Raw genomic sequence first — 21,199 nt, 5'->3', positions numbered from 1 at the left:
TCGAGCGGTTCCGGCGGCCCGGGCGGGGCCGGGGCCGGGGCCGGGGCGGGCCCGCCATGCGCTACAACGAGCGGGAGCTGCTGTCCCTGGCCCGCCAGCCCGCCGAGAAAGCGGCCGAGATCCGCATGAGCGTCCCCAAGAAGAGCAACGGTGAGGGGGAGTCCGCGCGGGGCCGGGAGCGGCGGGGCCTGAGCGGAGAATCGGGGATGGGGTTGTCGGGGCAGGACCGGGGGGACCTGAGGGGACCCGGGTGGGGAGTCAGGGCTGGGGTTACTGGAGACGGACTGGGAGAACTGTGGGTACTGGGGAATCCGGGCTGGGAAACGGGGAGTAGTGGGAGAACTGGGGTGGCGGGACAGTGAACACTGGAGAATCACGAGTGAGAAACTGGGGCAGGACAGGCGAGGACTGGGCGAACTGGGGGCACTGGGGCAGGCAGGGGGAGAGGGAGCACGGCTGGAGGGCGGGGGGGAGGCAGGTGGAGGTGGGCCAGGACCGGGGGTGCCTGGGGGCCCCGACTGCAGAATCAGGGCTGGGGATACTGGGGGGGACTGGGAGAGAGGCCGGGTGCCCTGGGTGGTGGAACTGGGGAATCGTAAGTGGGAAACTGGGAGCAGGACTAGGGAAGGACTGGGGCTGCTTGAGAGGCCCCGACTGCAGAATCAGAACTGGAGTTACTGAGGAACAAGGCTGCAGAGGGACTGGGGGAGCTGGTGGGAGGATTGAGGATACTGGAGAAGCCAGGCTGGGAAATCAGGGCAGGACTGGGAGCACTGGGCAGAGGGGATGGGCAGGACTGGGAGTGCTGGGAGACAGGGCTGGGGACAGGCAGACTGGGAGGGTTGGAGTGTGGGAATGGGGAGCACGAGTGGTGGGATCCAGTTTGGGCTTGGAGGGAGGTTCTGGGGCCGGGGAGATCCCAGTTTCCAGGGGATCTGCAGAAGAAGCTCTTCCCGGAAACCTCCCAGCAAATTCCCTTGCAAACCAGCATGGGAGTGTTGTACTCACTCCCTTGTCTTGGGCCTTTCCTCCTCTGAGCACCTGGTGGACTTTGTCCTTTGGAGGTGACACCTGTGCTGACAGCTCCAGGCAGGGCTCCCGGGATCTGGAGCTTTTCCTGGAGTGCCTGAGGCCCTGCTGGTGCTGCTGCTGTGAGCTCTGAGTGCCCTGGAGAAGCTGCTCAGGGGCTTTGTCACCCTGAGGCCCCTCAGAGCCTTTGTTTGGGGGAGCAGCCTCGGGGTGGGTGCAGGGGGAGCTTTGGGGGGCTCAGTGCCCTGGCAGGTTCCCCTGCTCCCCGTGTCTCAGCCCTGCCCTGCTGTCCCTGCAGTGCTGAAGAAGCGCCTGGTGAAGCTCGTGGTGAACTTTCTCTTCTACTTTCGCACCGATGAGGCCGAGGTAGGGGCTGGGGCTCGTGGGTGGGGTTTGTTCCCCTCCTTTTTTCATTTTCTGTGTGTGGATTATGTGGGCTGGGAAAATGGTGCAGGGACAGAGCTGGAACAGTGTCCACCTCTCCTCCTCCATCAGCTCAGCTGGGCTCCAGGAGCTGGAGGGGGACTTGGGACAAAGAATGCAGGGACAAGACACAGGGAATGGCTTCCACTGCCAGAGGGCAGGGATGGGATATTGAGAAGAAACTCCTCCCTGTGAGGGTGGGGAGGTCCTGGAATGGATTTCCCAGAGCATCTGTGGCTGCCCCTGGATCCCTGGCAGTGTCCAAGGCCAGGCTGGACAGGGCTTGGAGCACCCTGGGATAGTGGAAGGTGTCCCTACCCATGGCAGGGGTGGCACTGGATGGGCTTTGAAGTCCCTTCCAACCCAAGGAGGTCTATGAAACACAAGAAAAATTGGGTTTTCAGTCCCTTCCCTGCTGCCTGATTTGCTTTTGGCACGTTATGTCACTCGAACAAGGATTTCCTGTGGTTGCTCTTGTTCATGGCCAGTGTCACCTTCTGTCTCCACGTCCCTGAGTAGTACCAGGTGGTTCTTTGTTCATCCTGAGCTGCTCCAGCTCTCCTCACACTGTTTAACGTCTTGCAAGGCTCCAGGACAGCCCTTACACAGCTCAGTGTTGATTATTCTGGGTGTCACAGTAAATGCTTCATCTTTGATTTAGAAAGCAAAAGTTCTTCACTGCTATCACAGAGTGATAAAGGCCAGGCTGAATCTGAGCCAGTAGAGGTGATTAACATCTAATTAACAATTACAGAGTGCTAGAGGTGAGACTGGCATGAAAAGGTCGATTAAAGGAACACAAAATATGGTGCAACCAGACTGAATTTATTTAAAAATGGCACCAGCTTGTGAAATTTGCTTAAAAGGCTCCAGGGGAAGCACTGTGGGCTCAGCCCTCGTGGTGTTGGGGGCACTGCAGGTTAAATTCTCTCTCCATGTGTTTTCCAGCCCATTGGAGCTCTGCTGCTGGAGCACTGCAAGATCACCAAAGAGGAGGAGAACATCTTCTCCATCAGTGAGTGCTGCCTGTGCTCCCCTTTGCCTTCCCCTTGTGGGACATAAAATGTTTTACTGCTCAGTTCCTGCTTTTCCCTGTTTCTCTGGTGACAGTGGGGACACTCAGCCCTTCCCCTCAGTGGGGTCACTGCCCCCAGCCCTTCTCCTCTCCCTCAGCTGAGTCAGGGCCCTTCAGGCTCTGCTCCCAGGGAACAGGGGACAGGAGAAGAGGAAATGACCTCAAGCTGCGCCCAGGACAGGTTTAGATTGGATATTGGGGAAAATTTACTCACCAAAGAGGTTTGGAAGTACAGCACAGGCTGCCCAGGGCAGTGGGGGAGTCACCATCGCTGGGGGTGTTGAGAAAACGTGTGGGGACAGGGGTGAGTGGTGACCGAGGTGGTGCTGGGCTGATGGTTGGCCTTGATGGTCTTAAAGGCCTTTTCCAGCTTGAACAATTCCTCAGCCTTTCCCCTCCTCAGCTGCCAGCTGTTCCTCACTATGCCTGTGGCCCACCCCAGGGGCATCTCAGGGATATTCCATGGCACAGCCTGGGGGATTTGCACAGCTGCACCAACGGCAGCCAGACCCCACTGGGTGCCTGTGGAATCCCTGGCAGGGGGAGCTTGGTTATTGACAGATCTGCTCTGTGCTGCTGCATTTCATCCAAAAAAAGTCCTGGAGAGGCTCAGATAAAGCTGCTCCAGCCCCGTCCTCCCCTGTTTGTCCTTGTGGCGGCTCCAGCTGGGCTGGCTCCCCTGGGAGCAGCCTTTTATCCTCCCCTGTGCCAGAGGTATGTGGCCACAATAACAGGATGTTTCTCCAAGGCCATCCCCGTATCTTTTGGCCTGGCTGCCAGGCACAGCTGTGGCTCTGCTCTGTTTCCAAAGGACCCTCAGACAGCCTGAGCACACTGAGCCCGGAGCACCCTGTGCTGGATTTTGGGGCTTTAGGGATGTTGGGAACTCTGGTGGGTGAGTATTCCTGAGCAGGGTGGAACACAGCAGTTCCTGGTGTTGGGATATATGTCCACAGCACATCCTGAGGTGCTGCTGCAGCCTGACCCAGCAGCCCTGAGGGTATGCTCTGAGAGCTCTGGGGACAGGAGCTGGTGGCATGTCCTGGCTCTGTCCTGTTCTGGAGCTGGAGTGGCACCAGGCCCTGTTCTCCATGGTGGGAGTACCCTGTAAGTACCACATTCCCAAAGGCCTTCAGCAAAGGCAGCTCAGGACCTCCTCCCAGTGCAGTTTAACTACTCAGCTGGCTGCTCCCTGCAGGTGTCCTAGTTCCTCTCTCAGGGCTGGTTCTCACTTGGATTTAAATCCCTGGAGTCTTTGTGAGGGGCCTCAGGGAGTCAGTCCTGGATCTGGCCATGCTGGGCCAGTTCAGTTCACCCTCAGTTTGGGAAGTTGCTCTTCCCAAGGTCTTTGGCTGCTGTAAGCTGCGAAATGCTGTGGGCAGCTGCCCCAGGCACGCAGGGAATGGGAGAGGGGATGGAGATTGGGGTTCCAGACTCGTTCCCAGCTCATCTTAGTTAACAGAGCTGCTAATTGTGGCCTGGCAGAGTCTGGGGAGGGAGGGTGGGGAGCACCAGCAGCTCTGCCAGGACCTGCCTGGAGCCTTTTCCTTGTCTCTGACAGGTTTTATCCAGGAGCCAGAGAGGAAATACTGCTTTGAGTGTGCCACGGAGGAGCAGTGCCAGGAGTGGGTCGAGGCACTCAGGAGAGCCAGGTGGGCTGAGCCCTTGGAGCCAGGGCAGTGCTGGGGGCTCTGGGCTGTGTTCTGGGATCAGGGACAGGGGAACTTCCCCACATCCTTCTCTGCTCAGCCCTCCCCGTGCTCTGTTCCTGCCTTGCAGCTACGAGTTCCTGAGGAGGAGCCTGATTTTCTACCGGAACGAGATCCAGAAGATGACAGGGAAGGTGAGTGAGTCCCTGCAGGGCACTTCTCAGGTGCTGACTGATGGCTTTGGGTGGCAGCAGGGGCTGATGCTGCCAGTCCTGCCCAGGCTGTGTGTGGGAAGGAGATCTCAGATCCCATCAGGAGCTGTGGTCTCCACAGCCAGGCCTGAGCACCTTCCCCTGGGTGCTCACTCCACCCTGGTGCACACATTCCAGTGCTGGAGTGGCCCCAGCTTGGAGCTGCACAGGTCCAGAGCTGCCCTGGCCTCCCAGGGGCTCTCTGGAACAGTTCACACCAGCCCTGGGCAGATCTATGGCTGCTCAACCCTTGCCAAGTTCTGGGAGCATCCCTGCTGCAGGGAGGGAGGTGGCTGTGGCTCCCCTGGGTCCCTGCTGTGTCCTGTGTGTCCCAGGGCCTCTGGGCTTTATCTGCATCTCAGTGGTGCCTCCCTGTGCCCCCACAGGACCCCCTGGAGCAGTATGGAATCTCTGAGGAAGCTCGTTTCCAGCTGGGAACACACAGGCAGTAACTCTCTCACCTGGCTGGGAGTGGCTCCTGGCTCAGCCCCCTGGGAAGGACAGCAGCTCCCCCCAGTGACCACGTGACTCTTTTATTTATTACCCAAATAGTTTTGTTGGTTTTGGTTTTTAAGGGAATTCGTTGCACATTCCCAGTTCCCCAGCTGGGGAGGCTGAGCTGCTCCATGGATGCTGCAGTGGGAGCAGAGCCCCCCAGCCCTGGGATGAGCAGAGGCAGGGCCTGACAGAGTTCCCAGCCCCTGCTCTCCTCCAGGACCTGCTGGGGCCACCTGAGCCAGCTCCAGCCCTTTCCCTGCTCGTCCCTGTCCTGGGGGGCTGCTGGGCTTCCCTGGCCCAGGATCCTCCTGCAGGAGCCATTGGGCTCATCCTTGCCTGTAAGAGGATGTTGTGACTGATGCATTTCTGGGCTCCAGGGTTTAACCCCCTCCAGGGAGGAGTGGGAATTGCTCCAGCTCAGCCACAGCTCCAGCTGATGGAGAGAGGCATTTGCTGGTCTGTGCCAAGGCAGCAGCCCTGTGCACCCACAGCCTTTTGGGGTCTTCTTTGAGTTTCCCTCCCCTGGGCAGGTGCTGTAGTTCCTGGGGGGTGGATAAGCCCATCCAAAAGGGCAAAGCTGCAGAACACGAGGGAACAAAGACAGAGAGAGAGCCCTGTGTGATCCTGCCTGTCTGCAGAGCTCTGCAGTGATCCAGCTTCCCAGGGAGGAGAGGCAGATGGAGAAGCTGGCAGAGGCAGGAGCTGCTCCCTTTGGCTGGAGGATGGAGCTGCAGGACGTGCACCAGCTCAGCCAGGCATTAACCCTTCATTCCCTGAGCCGCTGCTGCAGCTTTTCTCCTTTCTCTGCGTCCCCTTTGTCCAAAGGGACAGACCAGAAAACTGCCAAGGTCACAGTGAGCTGCCAGGGAGCCCAGGCTGCCTGTCCTGGAGCTCCTGCAGGGAAGAGATAAGAATTAGGAACAGCATCCCCATAGGACCAGCCCTGGCTCTGGCTGCACCAAGGAAAAGTGCCCAGAAATGAGGGATCAGGACACTCCCCACACCCAGGGCTGCAGCAGACCCAGATTCTTGACTGCCAGAGCAGCTTTCCTGGAACCAGTCTGGGAAAACCCCCAGGAAAGGCCTCTGGGAAAGTCCCAGGTGTCTCTGTCAGAGGTTGCTGGCAGCAGGAAAGGGGCTGGGGCTTGGCCTGGGCTTTGGGAGCTGCAGCTCTGGGCGTTGTTCCCCTCCAGCTGCCCAGCCCAGGGAGGGGGTGGAGCAGCCTTTGAGCTGGGATTGAAGAGAATTTTGGGATCTTTTCCTCTTTGGGCTGGGAATAAATGCCCAATCCAGAGCCCACAGTGCAGCCTTTGGTGTTCCCTCTTTACCTCATGCAGCTGAGTACCAGGAGTGATGCCTGTCACTGATGCTTTAATCTCAAAGCTGAGATTTTCCCCTTTTCCCTCCCCAGATACTCCTTTTCCCTTGAATCATTCCAGGTGCTTGCTCCAGAAATTACCAAAATCAGCCGAAGGGCAGCTGCCCTGAGGGATCAGCTGAGGGCAGCAGGGAGGGAGCAGAACCAGGGGGGGCTGCAGACAGATGGCAGCTCCAGGGGAAGCAGCAGCGAGGGATTAAGAGCAGGAACACACAGGAGCTGTGCTTTAGGGACTCAGTATCCTTGGATGACTCCAAAGTGCATTTTAGTTGTGCCCAGCCTGCATTTTTACAAAGCAGGGCTGAGTTCTCAGCTGGGCCTGCCACCACTGTAGCAAATGTGTCACCTGTGCCTTGCAGGGCTCGGTGGCCTCTTCGCTGGACACCTTTCCCCAGGTGGAGCTGCCACCCTCCACTGTCACTGTGCAGAAAATGGGAGGTTTATTTTCTGTTCCAGGGAACAGTTGGGTGAGCAAGAGCAAACCCAACACTGGTTTAAATGTTCATCACCAATGACATTTCTTGACTGAATGTACAACAAAAGCTGTGAAGAGTTGCCGGGGCCAGGCCAGGCCCAGGGACTCAGATCCATTGTAGGGCTGGGACACGGGGTGGGATTTTGGGAGGGAGAATGGTACTTTGTAGAGACTTTGAAATCTGCATCATTGCTGGTGATTTATAGACAACTGTTTGTTTTTCACACTCTGATGACTTTGCTTGTTGTGTTTCAGCTAGAGCTGGGTCCAGGCTCCCTGAGAGCCAGCTGAGGCCATTTCTCTGTTGTACAGTGAACATTCCCAATAAATCCTGTTTTAATCTTTGCGATGGTCAGAACTGTTGTATCACACCCAAACCTCCCTGGGAGGGATGGCTGGAGGCAGCTCAGGGACCTGCCCAGGGGCACCAGGGGTTTTTCCTGCTCAGGAGCCAGCTGGGGATGGCTCCACAAGGGCCTTTGGAGAGGACTTTTCATACAATCAGGGAAGATTCTGGGCTGGGAGGAACCTTTAAAGGTCATCTACTCCAACTGGTTTGGGTACTGGAGCCTGGGCAGTGGCAGGTGACAAACCTGTGTAGGAGCAGGAGCTGGGTCAGGGGCTGGGGGCTCTGGGTGAAGCTTGGGCTGTGTCTCATTTTAAACCCTACAGGAAATTAGCTCAGGAGGTGTTTGTGACCTCCAGCGCTGAGTTTAAACACATCCCTGGCAGCCTGTGGGTTTGTTACACTGCTGGCACTGCTGGCTAAAGGGGAACAAAGTTTGGATGGGTTGGGAATCATGGTTGGGAATTTAGGTTGGAAAAGACCTCTAAAAAATCATCAAGTCCAAGCATGACCCAGCACTGACACCACTGACCCAAGTGCCACATCCACACTTTGTTCCAACACTCCTGGGGCTGGTGACTCCACCACTGCCCTGGGCAGCCCCTTCCAGTGCTTCACAAACCTTTCAGTGAGGAAATTTTACCCATCTCCACTCTAAACCTCCCCTGGCCCAGCCTGAGGCCGTTCCCTCTCCTCCTGTCCCTGTTCCCTGGAGCAGAGCCCGACCCCCCCTGGCTGTCCCCTCCTGTCAGGGAGTTGTGCAGAGCCACAAGGTCCCCCCTGAGCCTCCTTTTCTCCAGGCTGAGCCCCTTTCCCACCTCCCTCAGCCTCTCCTGGGGCTCCAGACCCTTCCCAGCTCCATTCCCTGCTCTGGACACACTCCAGCCCCTCAGTGTCCCTTGATGAACCCAGAGCTGTCCTCAGGCCCTGCTGTCCCTCCCCAGTGCCCAGCACAAGGTCCCCAAACCCTCAGAGCTGAAGGTGGCCCCTGGTTCAGGGATCTCTGTGCCCCCACAAAATCCCCAAATCCCATTTCCCTCCTGATTCCAGCCCGTCCTGCTGAGGCAGTGAAAGTCCACACGAGCTCGGTGTATTAAAATACAGACACTTTAATATAAAGACAAAACTTCAAAGCATCGTTTCAATTACAAATCAAGGGAGACACAAGAAATTAAGTGGAGGGAGGGGAGCAAAAACTAACTCTTACATTGTGGAGAATTAGAAAGGCCGGGTGGAAATATATATATTATACATACATATATACACACCAGAATTCACACTACTGCTAGGCAGGAATGAAAGGAATGACAGGACAACTTACCAGTATTTAAAATTAAAAAAAAGAAAACAAACAAACAAAAAAAGAAAACAAAAAAATAACAACCAAAAAAAAAAAAAAAAAAGAGATAAATTAGGGGAAGTTTGAATTTTAAATAATTCAGTTTAATAGGCTAAACTATATAAACTAATTCCTATTCACTAGGAAACATCCCATATCACTGTCCTAAGAAAATGGGTTTTTCTAAAAATCCATTGAAAAATGGATTTTTATTAGTAGTTAAAAGTTTACTAATCAATTCCTGAGCAACAGCAACCTCATCATCTACTGCTTTCCCCATCCAAGTCCCACTCAGCGAGGGCAGGCTCTCACTCCTAAAAAGTTTAAATAGAACAGAGACCTAAAAAGTTGGGTTTTAATTGGAAATGGATCACTTCAAAGATTAATAGGTTAAAAAAGCCAAGCAGGATGGATCAACCCATTCCACCTTTTCCTCAACAACTCCAGAGACAAAACCTTTTAAAAAATTATTTGACTGCACCAAAAAAGCAACCAGATGTACCTCAAGAAAACCAAAGGATCACATGCCTGAGAACTTCAGGGTTAGCATCATCAAAATTTGAATTTTTGGATGTGATTTTGTTTTTACACCATAAAGAACTCAACGAGCCTCTTCAGGAAGAAGGTCCCAAACAGCAAAAGTACTGGAGAATTATTTCCCAATTTTTTGTCTCAGGTTTAAACCCTGAAGTTCCCAATAAAAGCATCTTTCAATGCAATATTCAGTCTAAATAGATATTTATATATTTATAATGTGTAAGGATAAATAAAACATGGCACAACAACATTTTGAAACTGAAACTCCAGCTTTTAGTGAAAACCTGATCCGCAAATGGAGCGGAAAATGGAAATGGAGAAAAAAAAAAAAAAAAAAAAAAGAAAGAAAGAAAAAACCCCTTTAAAACCAGTAAGACTTCAAATATTCATACACTGACTGCACATCTGTGCTCCCCAAACTTCAATTCCTGTGATTTTTCCTCAGTGCTACAAAGATAGTTCACAAAAACACTGTGTAATTTCTGCTCTCCAAAAGGATTTTGGGTTCACAGCCCTGTCCAAGGCCCTCCCCTGCTCCCAATCCTTAATCCCCTCTGTGCTTTTGGCTCAGGCAGAACAAGGAAAGCAGAATTTTCCACAACAGCCACCCCTGGGAACTGGGATAACTCCAGGGTGGAGTTACCCAGCACAAAACACAGGGAGAACCCTCAGGTTTCCAAATCCAGCACCGAAAGCAAATGGTGACCAAGCAAAGCCAGCTGGGCATCAGCACCAGGAGAAATCCTGGAATCCTGGGGAGCTCCAGGAGCAGCTCCCTGGGGACACAGACCCTGGGCTGGGCTGTGCAGGCATCCCCAGGGCTCGGGGCTGCTCCAGACCCAGCTGGGGAGGGAAGGAAAGGCCCAGGGAAGGCTGAGCAGGGAGGGGAATCACCATCAGCAGCCTGAGAACAGCTCCCAGCACTAGGAGTCTCCTCTGCCAGCATTCAGCAGGTCCTGGAGTGGGGCAGGGGAGCTGGAGCATCCCGAGGGCACAAATCCCACAGGTCCCACAGGTCCCCAGTGCCAAGATGGGCCCTGAAGGGACTCGGAGGAACTGGAAGCACTGGCTGTCCCCTCCCTGAGCCAGGGCTGGGTGTCCCCAGCAGCTCTGCACTGCTGGGACTGTCCCTGTCACCACTCTCTCAGCCTCTCCTCTGCCTGGACTCTCTTCCAAGTGGAAAAATAATGGGTGGGGGTAGCAGATGCTGCTTTCTGAACACATAATCCCAGCAAGAACCAAGCCCCAGGCTGCCTGTCCGTGGCCACAAGAAAAGATCTTCCCCTGGAAAGGACAGCCCAGCAGTACAGGAAGATCCAGGCTCTTCCAAGGGATGAGAGGGAAACAATGACCACAGACAGTAAATTCTCTGTGGTGGGGAGCACCTGAGCTGCCAAGTGTTGTACCCCACAGGCTGGGGTGAAGGTGCAGGAGCAGCAAGTGAGGCAGGTCTGGCTCTCCTGCTCCCAGATGAGTCTCTACAGTTTGGAAAGATTGGAAAGCACCTTTAAAGGTCATTTAGCCTCACCCCAAAGAAGGCTGAAGAAGTGACCCCAGCACATGTCTCAGAAGGAAACCTGTCCCCAGCAGGGTGAGGGCAGGGACACAGCCCCAAGCAGCCCTGGAGCAATGGAGAGGTTTCCAGGTGGGATGGAAGAGCTGATCAAGCTGGAAACCTCTCCACTCTCAGGCTGCCATTGCTCAAGTGACTTCCTCAAGGACTAAGTTTGACTAAAGAAAGAAGAAAGTGACTCAGCGCTTGAACTGAGTGTGACCCAGAGCTGGGCGAGTTTCACACTAAGGAGTGTCAAGTCCTGGGGATTTGCAATCTCTGGTCGCAAAAAGAGATGAGTAAGTCCATTCATGACCGAGTGATCTCACCTTCCTGCCTGCAGGACTTCAGAGACTGTGGGTGTGATCCCAGACTCAGACCCTCCAAGCTCAGCTTGATCCCACCAGCGAGTCCTGGCACAGGGGAATGAATCCCTCTTCCCATGCCAGGCTGAGCCCAGAGCCAAACCCCAGCCAAGAACAGGGGCAGCACAGAGCCTGCACTGGAAGATAAAGTGCTGTCCCCAACAAAAAGGAAGGAAAAGAGATGGAAGCACAAGAATTTCTGATCTGTCTGGTCAAGGAGACACGAATTCCTGCTGATGAGAAGGAGCTGGAGATGATGCTCAGTCCCGGAATGCCAGGGACAGTGAGGATGTGCTGCACTCCTTGCTGCTTCCCTAAAAAGCAGCTTCTCCTCCTCTCTCTCACTGCATCCACAAGTGAACTGAGGTGAAGCTGTTCCCTGGTTGTCCAGACTGATCCACACCTTCCTGCAGGGAACAGCCTCCTTTGTACCAAGAGAGGTGATGGAGGGACAGCTCCACATCCCCGTTATCCCCTGCACTCGCTCAGATCCAGCCTCTACACCCTCAGCAATGTTCTCCCACTCTCTCCCTCAGCAATCCAACTGCTAGGTGTCCCCACACCCCTGGCTGATGGAAGAAGAATTGCTGCTAAATGACTCATCTGCAGCAAATCCCAAATTTAGGTCCAGTGCCTTTGGAACCCTCCCAGCACTGTGGGTCCCAGGGGACTGGGCCTGGCGAGCCAGAGGTGGCAAATCCCCAAAAAAGGAAGAGCCCACGCAAGTCTTGTTCCTCAAGGCTGACATTTAGCAGCAGGGACAGGTTTTCCTCAGCACAACACTCAGGAAGTTACATTTTTTTGGCAGCAGACTTGCTCCAAGATGTGTTTTTGCTTCCTGGTGAGTCCTTCACTGGCAGCAGGGGCGTGGAGGAGGGGGAACTGTGTGACAGCCCCAGAACAACTGCACACAGCACCAGCAGGAGAAATTCTCTTTTCTAGGACTGTTTGCCTTTAATTGCTCCAGAGGATCTTCAATTATTGCAAATAGGTTTCAGCTTCTGGCTCAGTGTTCCCGCAGTGGGGTCACAGCTGTGGCCACATGGATCAGATCCCACCAGCTCCAAGGTCTGCCTTCAGCCAGGTGAAAGCTCTTCCCAATGTGCAGAGCAGTTAGAGACTGGCCAGGAGCCGGACTCAATGAACCTCCAGGTCCCTTCCAACTCAGGATGTTCTGTGATTCCACAATTTTAACTTGAGCTTTCTCCAGATCATGGCAAAGCAATGAAAGGTCAGGGAGAGGGAAAACAAAACAGCTCAGCCAGTGCCAAGGCACCAGTCCCAAACTGGCCCCTTGGCTTCCCACCTCAGTGCTGGACAGGCCCCTCTGGAAGAACAATCTGGGAGCAGTTACAGTGCAGGGGCTGGGGTAGGAGGAAGACACCAGCAAGGCCAGAGCAGCTCCAGACTCCTCCAGTGTGGAATGGCAGGGTGGAACAGCAGGCAGTGGGCACAGGCAGGGGAAGGGTGATGCTCAGGCAGACTGGATCTCTGTCCAGGAATCCCAAAGATTCATTCCTGGGTCTGGTTCCCTTGGGCCTTCCTGGATGACATCTGGAGAGCCACAGACTCACAAATCCTGGGCTGTTGGCAGTGGCTCAGTCACAGCCCAGTGCTGAGCTCCAGGGGTTGTGCTGCCCATTCCCAAGGCTGCTCCTGAACCTTGGACACTGGCTGGCCACCAAAGCAGTGACCAAAGGTGACACTGAGGGACAGACAGGCTTTGCTTTTCCACAACACCCACCAAAGAACAGGTCACAAACTCCTCACCCAAGGCCTTTGCTCCAAAGGGTCCTGGAATTGTTCAGGTTGGAAAAGATCTTTCAGATCAGTGAGTCCAGCTGTGAGGAGACAGTGCCCAGGGCACCCTGACCTCTCTGACAGTTCAGTGTGGCTTCCCAGAACTCCTGAACTGGGTGCAGAGCCCCTCATTCCTCCAGCTGTCCTGGGATGCACAGAGGGTTCCATGGAATCTGTGGGTTGGCTCCTTCTCCAGCACAAATCCTGTGGGTGCCTTGGGCACCAACCAAACCAGGACAACGGATGGCAGCAGTTTTCTTCCTGGATCTCCATGGTTGGAGGTGAAGGGAGGCACAAGAGCTCCAAGGGGCACCAAATCCTGGTCCCTCTCCAGGAAAGGGTCTGATAAAATCAGGGGGATGAAAAGCTTCTACTTGTATTTCCTCCTCTCTCTCTCTCACCAGAGATAAAAATGATGGGGGAGAGATAATTAGGAAATTAATTAAGGCTGCTGCCCCTCCAGCAATCACTCATTTACAGTCTCCAGAGGCCCCAGCACTCTGCTGTGTGCTGGGGAAGAAGCTGGAGCTGCCCAACTCCCAGCTGCAAAACATCTGGGTTACATTGTGCTCCTGGATTCCAGGACATACACTGTGTTTGGCTCCTACGAGAAGCTACTGGATGTTCCTCAGCTCTCACCCTCCCAGCTTTCCTGCCCTTTGCCAGGTTTTCCTCATGCTGCCAGTCCCTCAGCAGGATGCACCCTGTCCCACACACAAAGCAGAAAACATTCCAAAATGCCCCCAAACTCCCAGGGCTTTCAGTCCCTTCCCAGTGGATGAGGAGGCAAAGCCAGACGCCAGAGTCTGCACACAGAGGTTCCCATGGAAGACACACTCAGGAACCAACAAAACAACTGCACTTGGTCCTAAATCTCTCCTAAGACTGCCCAGGATGAGGCACAGAGAGCTGAACCCTGCAGAGGGTGGGAGCTGCTGCAGCCCCTCACCCCCTCTCCAAACACTTCCAGCCCTGCAGGCAGCAGGAGGGCACAGGAGGGCACAGGGACCTCATTGACTCCGAACCCAGAGGCAGGAGCTGAGCAGCTGTTTGTGACCCCAGGATGCTCCATGGAGTTCCTACCAATGCCTGATTGCTGCAGTGGGAGACTCACCAGGGAGCACTAGAAGAGATTTAAAGACAGTGTTGCCCCTCTGAGCACCAGGGCCAGCAGGGAGGTGTTTTCAAAGCCTGAATGTGATTTTTTTTTTCCAGTCATTTTACTGTTGCAATCCCCTTTCTACTGCAGTTTCCTTTATTGGTGCTTGGCCCGGCCTGAACTCAGACCTGCCTGATTTCTACTTAAAAGGATCCTACTTCTCCTCCTCACTTTGTGCACTTAAATAAATCAGTTTTTACATGTTCATTGTGCATTGTACAACCTAAAAACAAAGGAAATAAAGCATAGGAAACTTGGAAGTTTTCATCACAGCTCTGTAAAATTGGCCCTTCCTGCACACACAACACTGAGTCATGATACAAGTCCCTGCCCCAAGGGAGGCAGAGGCAGCACAGGCAGCCAGGTCAGGGTGTTTTTGTGAACTACCATTCAAGAACCTACTCAAAAGCAAAGGAACGCAAAAGCAAAATGCACCTTTTCAATTCATGTACACGGCCAAGCCGGATCAGAGTCAAGTATCAAAACCCTACCAAGGAAACACGTCGTGCTTGGAACAAAAAAACAACGAGCTGAGCAAACTCTGCACCCTGCAGCAGGACAGAAGCACAATGTTCAGTCTTCCCAAGGCTGGAGAAAGGGCTGCACCAGCACCAGTCAGCACACACTATGTTCATATACCAAGGCCAGCCCCAAGAAGCGAGTTACCAGACCAGCTACCAAAATTCACAGTGACCCGAGTGCCACCAGCAACTGCAAATGGCCCAGGGAAGTAGTTTGGATGGGGCAGGACTTGGATTTCTCCTGTTCCAACTGTGCCTGCGTGGGCTGTGCCTGCCCAGACTGCTCCAGAGGGGAGCACAGAGCCCTCGTTAGTCACAAACTCAATTAAAACCCACCCAGTTAAGAAGTGCCTGGCTCAGTGTGAACCAAACTCCGAGGGAGGAAAATCCCTTCCCTGCCAGCCCCGGCTGCCAACCAAGCGGATTTTGGGATATGAACAGTCAGGGGAATAAATAATCTGCAGACCTTTAAGACGTGGGTTTGGCATTGGTCAACCCCCCAAAATCAGCACCAAAGATTCAAACCAGAGGCACAGTTCTGACGGACAAAATAGCACCGAGGAGGCTCTTTTACATCTCTGCTGGTGTGCCAGTCCTTTAGTATTCAGAGAATTTAATAATAATAACTTGTATTTATGAGTCTAGGTGGAATAAAATAAGTCAAAATTGTTTTCACTTTAAAAAAAAGATAAATACTTTATCTAAACTATCAACAATACAAACTGGAGCTTTAAGCATTTCTTTTGCCTTTTTTTTTTTTCTTTTTTTGCCTTTTTTCCTTTTTTTTTTACTCAGATTCACAGTAAATGTTTGCTCTGTTGTTTAGGTCTTTTTTTTTTATGGTTTTTATTTTGTCCAGTAGTAAGAGAGTAGAAACCCCTGCACAGGCCAGGTGAGCACCTTTCAGTGGAAGCCGAGTGAAGTTGGTCCACGTTGTCCTTGCATAGGTCACATTGGGTTGAGGTAGAAATCCTAGTTACCTGCACAACAGGAGGAGAGGAAGAGACTCATCTAAATAAAAGGCAAAAATCTGCTGTGTTGTTAGATGTGTCAATCATTCCTACATTGCTCCAAGACCTCCTCAGATGAAGCAAATCTTGACCCAATCCCAATGAGAGGGAAGGATGGATGTTCCAAGGGACATGTGGCCCCTCCGAATGCTGCAGTTTCTCAAGCTGTGACTGTGTTGAACTCTCTCCTATGGGACTGACATCAAGTGAGGGAAAAAGAATAAAAAATGGTATTTCCCCCCTCAGTGCTTCATCTTTTTATAATACAAGTTAATCTGCTTGAGTTTTGTAATTATTCTGGGGGAGGGACATTACGAATCTTAAAAAGGTTTGAATTGGAAGGGATCTCAAAGCTCATCCAGTGCCACCTCTGCCACAGGCAGGAACACCCCCCACTGTCCCAGGCTGCTCCAAGCCCCAGTGTCCAACCTGGCCTTGGACACTGCCAGGGATCCAGGGGCAGCCACAGCTGCTCTGGGAAATCCATTTCAGGGCCTCCCCACCCTCACAGGGAGGAGTTTCTTCCCAATATCCCATTCATCCCTGCCTGTGGCAGTGGGAAACCATTCCCTGTGTCCTGTCCCTCCATCCCTTGTTCTCAGTCCCTCTCCAGCTCTCCTGGAGCCCCTTTAGGCCCTGCAAGGGGCTCTGAGCTCTCCCTGGAGCCTTTTCTTCTTCAGGTGAACACCTCCAGCTTTCTCAGCCTGGCTCCACAGAAGAGAAACAAAGGTTATTTTAGTCCCCAGTTCAAAGACTGAACACATCTGTTCTCACTGAAATCAAGCACACTGGTCAAATACCTGACCTGGCTTCAAGTCACAGGGCTTGGGATCACAACCACCTCTGGTACCATCAGTTCTGCTCCTGTGCTCCACAACCCAGCTTCGACACTCAGCTACTCTTCTACAAGTCCCTTTTGTCCTTTGCCTCTATTTTCAGTGTTTTTCAGTGACAGGGACTGTCACACCTGATGGATCCTAGTCCAGCATGGCCTCAGTTCCAGGTAATTCCAGCAGAGACTCTCACACTGCCCTCATACAACAGACCCTAAACTGACCCTCCTCACCATCCCCATCTTCCTTCATCCCCATCCTCTCTCTCTTTGGGGTTTTCCAAGCCCACCTCTCTGCTGGCACACAAAGCCCTTGCTCAGCCTGCGGGGAAGGACCTGGCAATACTTACGTGCCTCCCAAAAGCCTAACCAGGGGTTTGTGGTGTCTGAGGAGGAATTTGATGAGGAAGACACTACACACAATGCACAGAGGCTCTCTCAGGTATGTTGTAATCGAGTTTTATAAGCAGCAAAGTGTGTTCAACCACGTTTGTAGCTTTGGTACCAGTGGACAGCAACAACATCACAAACCTACAAGGAAAGCACGGAGCCAGCTCTGGGGCTGGACACGCTGGATGCACTTGGCAAGCACGAGTTGGTACAGCAGGATTGCCACAGAGTGTTTGTATGAACCACAGTACCCAGCTCTGTGGTGGTACAGTTTATTCTGGAGTAGCTCTAGAGACAGTTCAATAAATACCTGCTTCAGGAGAAATGCATACAGCCTCCAGAACCCTCCTCTCCTACGGCCTTTGTGGAGAGTGAAGCCCATTTCCCCCTGCACATTCCCTGTGCTCCCAGGGCTTGTGAGCAAAAATAAAACACCAGCTGAGTCTGTTCCTGCTGGCCCTGGCAGCAAGTCCAGCACAGGGAAGTGACTGGGGAGTCACAGCCCTTCTCTGCTACCTGTGGTTGTGTTTCCAGTGATGCAGGGGACACTGACTGCACTGCAGGCCCAGGGAATTTGCTCTCCAAGCAAAGCTGAAGCTTATAACCCAGAGATTTTTAACTTTGTGACTATTTAGAGCAGCTGTTTTTGACTGGCAGGTTTTACTGACCACCATGTTGTCACACAGAGTTACAAAGAGGAACCTTTGGGCACCTCAGTACTACGGACAAGGACTGGTTTGGGACAAACAAGCTGTGCAGGAGGGGAGGGGATCAGATGGCAACATCTACTTCCAGCAACTGTATAAAACCACATTAAAATAGACATTTCCTCTTGTTACTACCTCCAGAAAGAACACTCTTTCTATGAAGAGATCTCAGCCTGAACATAACCCTGAGCCAGAGCAGAGTTACCCCTGTGAGCACTCCTTGTCGAGAAATCCTGACTCCCAGAACAGAGAGCACCAACACTTTCCATCCTCTGCCACCAGGTGATTTGCTCCCCACATTTTGGAGATTTCTCTCCCCATTTTAGAGGTTTCTCTCCCTCACTTTAGGGGTCATTTTCCCCATTTCAGAGGTTTCTGCTTCGCGGAGCCCTGCCCCGACCTCTCTCTGCAAAGGAAGAAGCGTCAGTGAGCATCTCGCACGCAAACTCCTCTGGTTTTGTGTCTGGCCTTACCTTACAAAACAAGAACTGTTAGCTAAGCAAGCTCTTTATCGTGGCTTAACCCCCGAAAGGTGCGAAGCATAAGGAGGCTGCATGCCAAGGGTCACCCACATAGCGGCCGTGCCAGCGGCGTTGGGCTGCGGGAGCACGCGGGGCAAGGGCGGGTGGTGGACTGTAAAGGAGGGCCGGGAGGGTTTGTGCTGGAGAGAAGCCAGTTTAATAGACAAAGAAGAGTTAGACTGGACAGGAGCAGAGGAGGAGGGCAGGAACGTCTCGCCGGGGGGGATGGAGGGCAGGTTCTGCAGGAGAGCAGGATCAGAGTTAGAAGCGAGCAGAGGAGGAGGGGGAGGCAAGGACACGTTAGGAGGGGGTGGAGGGGGATGGAAGACAGATTGCACTGGCGCTCTGTTGAGGTGCTGAGCAGGTCTAGTCTCACTAGATGTTACTAAATTAGAGGAAGAGGGTGGGAAGGATGAGGATGAGGTGCTGGCAACAGCCTGCAGAGGGTTTAAGCTTAGCACGGTGCTGCTAGAGACAGCACTGCTGCTGAAACTGGCTCCAAATTGATGAGGAGAGGAGGCAGAAGGCACCGCATGGTTAAAAATACCTGCAAACAGGAGAGAAAAACTCAGCTTCAACAGATGGGCTTTGTACAGTCTCAAGTGACAAGAGAAACAAAACAAAAAACAAAAAACAAAAAAACAAAAAACAAAAAACAAACACAAACAAACAAACAAAAAAAAAAAAAAAGAAAAAACAAACAAACAAAAGCAAAATTATAATAGTTACAGCCCCATACAAAAATATGCAGCGTGAGAAGGCAGCAAGCAATGAAAAGATAATGGTGCAGGCCAGGAGGTTACAAAAGGTTCCACTTACCTTTCCTACTGCCAACCTCTAAATGCCACGAGGAAAAATGGTCAGACCCAAGAACTGTCAGCTCTATACCACACAGGCAGAGTTTTGATGAGATTAGAAGTGGTCTTTAGAGTTGGTTATCTGAAGACTCAAAGTGCTGCTCTTCCCTCCCCACCCTCTTGCTCCCCCACTTACAGGGCAGCAGAGGGGAGTTGTAATTCCAGCAAATCTACGTGCTGAGAGATGTGAGAGTTAGGATTTCCCGACATGGTGCCTGAATGATTATGGACAGGTTAGAAAAACTGCCCTGGATACTTAGAAACGGCAGGTTCAGCCTATCTTCTAGTCCTGCCAGCTTGTCCCTGGTGTGGGCCACAGAAGCCAAGCCTGTGCAGAATCCCAGAAGTGCAAGGTGCATATGGCATTGCCCTTCCTGGCCAAGAAATGCTCTTCGTGTCCATTCAAGGGCCAGAACACTACAGAACTCTCAACACCAGCTCCTTTGATGTTCTGGTCCTCCTGGATCATGCTAAATACATTCAAGGCCTAATCTCAACCTTTACTCAAGTTGACAAGTTAGAGATCCTTAACATGGTACCAGGACAAGTCAAATCTGTTACCTGCAGGCAGACCTAAGTTGGTTCCAACACAGCAACATCTGAACAAGCAAATATTATCAATCACAAAGTCTGGGTGTATTGTTTCATTAAGGTGGTACAACAAGCTCATCTAGCAGACAAAGCTCATGAGATTTCACTGTGGGAAACTGAAATCATCCTAGCAATTCCAAGAGAGAGAAAGAAAGAGAGAGGAGACTGGTTATGTGGGACAGATCTGCTTCGCATCCTGTAGAAATGAAAGGGTTTCACCCCTGGAGAGGCAGTGTCAGACTTTCCTTTAGGCCCTGTCTTATACCAGAAAAAGAGTTCTGCCTACCTCCAACTGTTCCACCTGTAACCCCAGGAGAGAAGTTCCCCATAGTGTGAGAATTAGTCAGTCTGGTTGCAGCTGATGACACGTGGACCAGACTGGCAGCAGCTGGCATTGAATTAAATAAGGACTGCAATACTGAGGAATTTGTCACCGAGTTGAGGTTTGCTTGCAAGGCCATGGGGCCGAGGGGGAACTGCGATCCAGTGGTCAGAGTGTTGAGGAAGGGATGGTGCGTCGGGACAGACGGTGCTGGGTTCCCTGCTGAGGAAACAGCAGTAGAAAGGCTTTTACCATTCAGAAGGCCACCAGACGAAACAGCAGCAGAAATGAAAAGGTTGTGGCCATTTTTAAACTCCACGTCTCGGTCCCTTCCCTTGCCAACCTTTCCGTTGTGCTGCACAGAGTTTTTCTCCGCAGACCCCCCCGCTCGGGCACTCAGCTCGCTGAGCTCTTTGCCCTTCACCCCAGGCCGGCTCAGCTCGTCTCCCTTGGTGCCCAGACCTTCCAGCTGCCTCTTGTTCAGGAAAAGGTTCGTGTCTGACACCCCCAGGTCCTTGCCTCGCTGTGAGGGGAAGCCCAGGGAGCAGTTGGGAGCCGTCCCGTCCGGGGCTTTGTGTGGAAGAGCGGCGCTGTCGATGAAGCCGTGCAGCCCCAGCTCGGAGGACAGGCCCCCATTGTAGGTGAAGCCATTGGGGGGGTTTGTGCCAGGGCTCAGCCCGTCCGAGGGCACGGCCAGCCCCTTCCTGGGGTGTCCTGGGACCTTGGTGTCCATGGCCAGCCCGTCCTCGGAGGGCGGCCTGAAGGCAAACAGGGAGTTCTGGCTCAGAGCTGACACCGCCTGCAAGGGGCTGTCTGTGGTTTTGGTCAGGTTGATGTCAGATATCGGTGAAAAAGTCGATTTCCATTTGCTGCTGTTCATGTTCTCGTTGCTTTGTGCTTGTTTCCTCCCTGATAAGCTGCCACCTGGTTGGGGGGGAAGGTTTACAAATGTCAATAAACAGGATTCAATGAATTGCCCCTTGAGAAGAGGGTTTTATAGAATCACAGAGTCCTTAAGGCTGGAAAAGACCTTTATGATCATCAGCCAGCACCACCACCATGGTTATCACTAAACGACATCCTCAAGAGCCACATCCATCGGTTTTTGGAACATTTCCAGGGATGGAGACTCCATCACAGCACTGGGCAGCTCCTTCCAATGCCTAACACTCCTTTTAGTCAAGAAATTCTCACAATATCCAATCTAAACCTCCCCTGGCACAGCTTGAGGCCATTTCTTCCTGTCCTGTCCCTTCTTTCCTGCGAGCAGAGCCTGATCCCCTGAGGCTTCCCCCTCCAGTCAGGGAGTTGTAGAGAGTGAGGACCCCCTGAGCCTCCTTTTCTCCAGGCTGAGCTCTCCCAGCTTTCTCAGCTGCTCCTGGTGCTTCAGCCCCTTCTTTGGGAACTCCCCACATTTTTTATCCTTCAACACCCACCTTTTATCAGTCTCTAATTCTATTTCTGAACCAAAGGGAGAAATCTTTGTAAAGTCACCTAAAAATTCCTTAAAAATCAGTTTAACACTCTGGAAAAGTCTGAGAACACTGATCTGCCTTTTCCCCATGTCTTTGT

General features: G+C 52.7%; 2 protein-coding genes across 11 annotated transcripts in view; one reads left to right on the top strand and one right to left on the bottom strand.

The window, feature by feature from the left end:
• Window positions 1-6: 6 nt before the first annotated feature.
• PLEKHJ1 (pleckstrin homology domain containing J1) lies at window positions 7-7,122 on the top strand. 2 transcript variants are annotated; one of them, XM_083879919.1, is made up of 6 exons: window positions 7-150; window positions 1,328-1,395; window positions 2,401-2,467; window positions 4,089-4,179; window positions 4,307-4,370; window positions 6,663-7,122. In XM_083879919.1, exons 1-6 carry the CDS (start codon window positions 57-59, stop codon window positions 6,816-6,818), a joined length of 540 nt encoding a protein of 179 aa, XP_083736045.1. In that variant the 5' UTR covers window positions 7-56; the 3' UTR covers window positions 6,819-7,122. The 2 variants fall into 2 exon arrangements, with proteins under 2 accessions (XP_083736045.1, XP_083736046.1); XM_083879920.1 differs by having other exon boundaries at window positions 4,814-6,794.
• Window positions 7,123-8,213: 1,091 nt separating this feature from the next.
• The window catches only part of DOT1L (DOT1 like histone lysine methyltransferase), a 75,047-nt gene continuing 62,061 nt past the window's right edge, over window positions 8,214-21,199 (bottom strand). For 6 of the 9 annotated variants that reach the window (XM_083880147.1, XM_083880151.1, XM_083880153.1 and 3 more), the window contains exons 27-28: window positions 19,592-20,551; window positions 8,214-18,404 (exon numbers count right to left, since the gene is read on the bottom strand). In XM_083880147.1, coding sequence (XP_083736273.1) covers window positions 17,845-18,404; window positions 19,592-20,551 — 1,520 coding nt within the window. In that variant the 3' untranslated portion in view covers window positions 8,214-17,844. The remainder of the gene's footprint in view (window positions 18,405-19,591; window positions 20,552-21,199) is intronic. The other 3 variants (XR_014591960.1, XM_083880148.1, XM_083880154.1) reach the window with 3 other exon arrangements.

Source organism: Zosterops lateralis, assembly GCF_965231275.1.
Source record: "Zosterops lateralis genome assembly, chromosome: 29".
Taxonomy (NCBI): domain Eukaryota; kingdom Metazoa; phylum Chordata; class Aves; order Passeriformes; family Zosteropidae; genus Zosterops; species Zosterops lateralis.
Note: the sequence above shows the minus strand (reverse complement) of the source record. Positions and strands in the feature narration are given on the sequence as shown.

Bases quoted from the DNA above. Each gene is read 5' to 3' on its own strand.
- PLEKHJ1 (XM_083879919.1), top strand. From the start codon at position 57: ATGCGCTACAACGAGCGGGAGCTGCTGTCCCTGGCCCGCCAGCCCGCC. The intron at 1,396-2,400 runs GTAGGGGCTGGG...TGTGTTTTCCAG, and splicing joins TTCGCACCGATGAGGCCGAG to CCCATTGGAGCTCTGCTGCT. The intron at 4,371-6,662 runs GTGAGTGAGTCC...TGTGCCTTGCAG, and splicing joins TCCAGAAGATGACAGGGAAG to GGCTCGGTGGCCTCTTCGCT.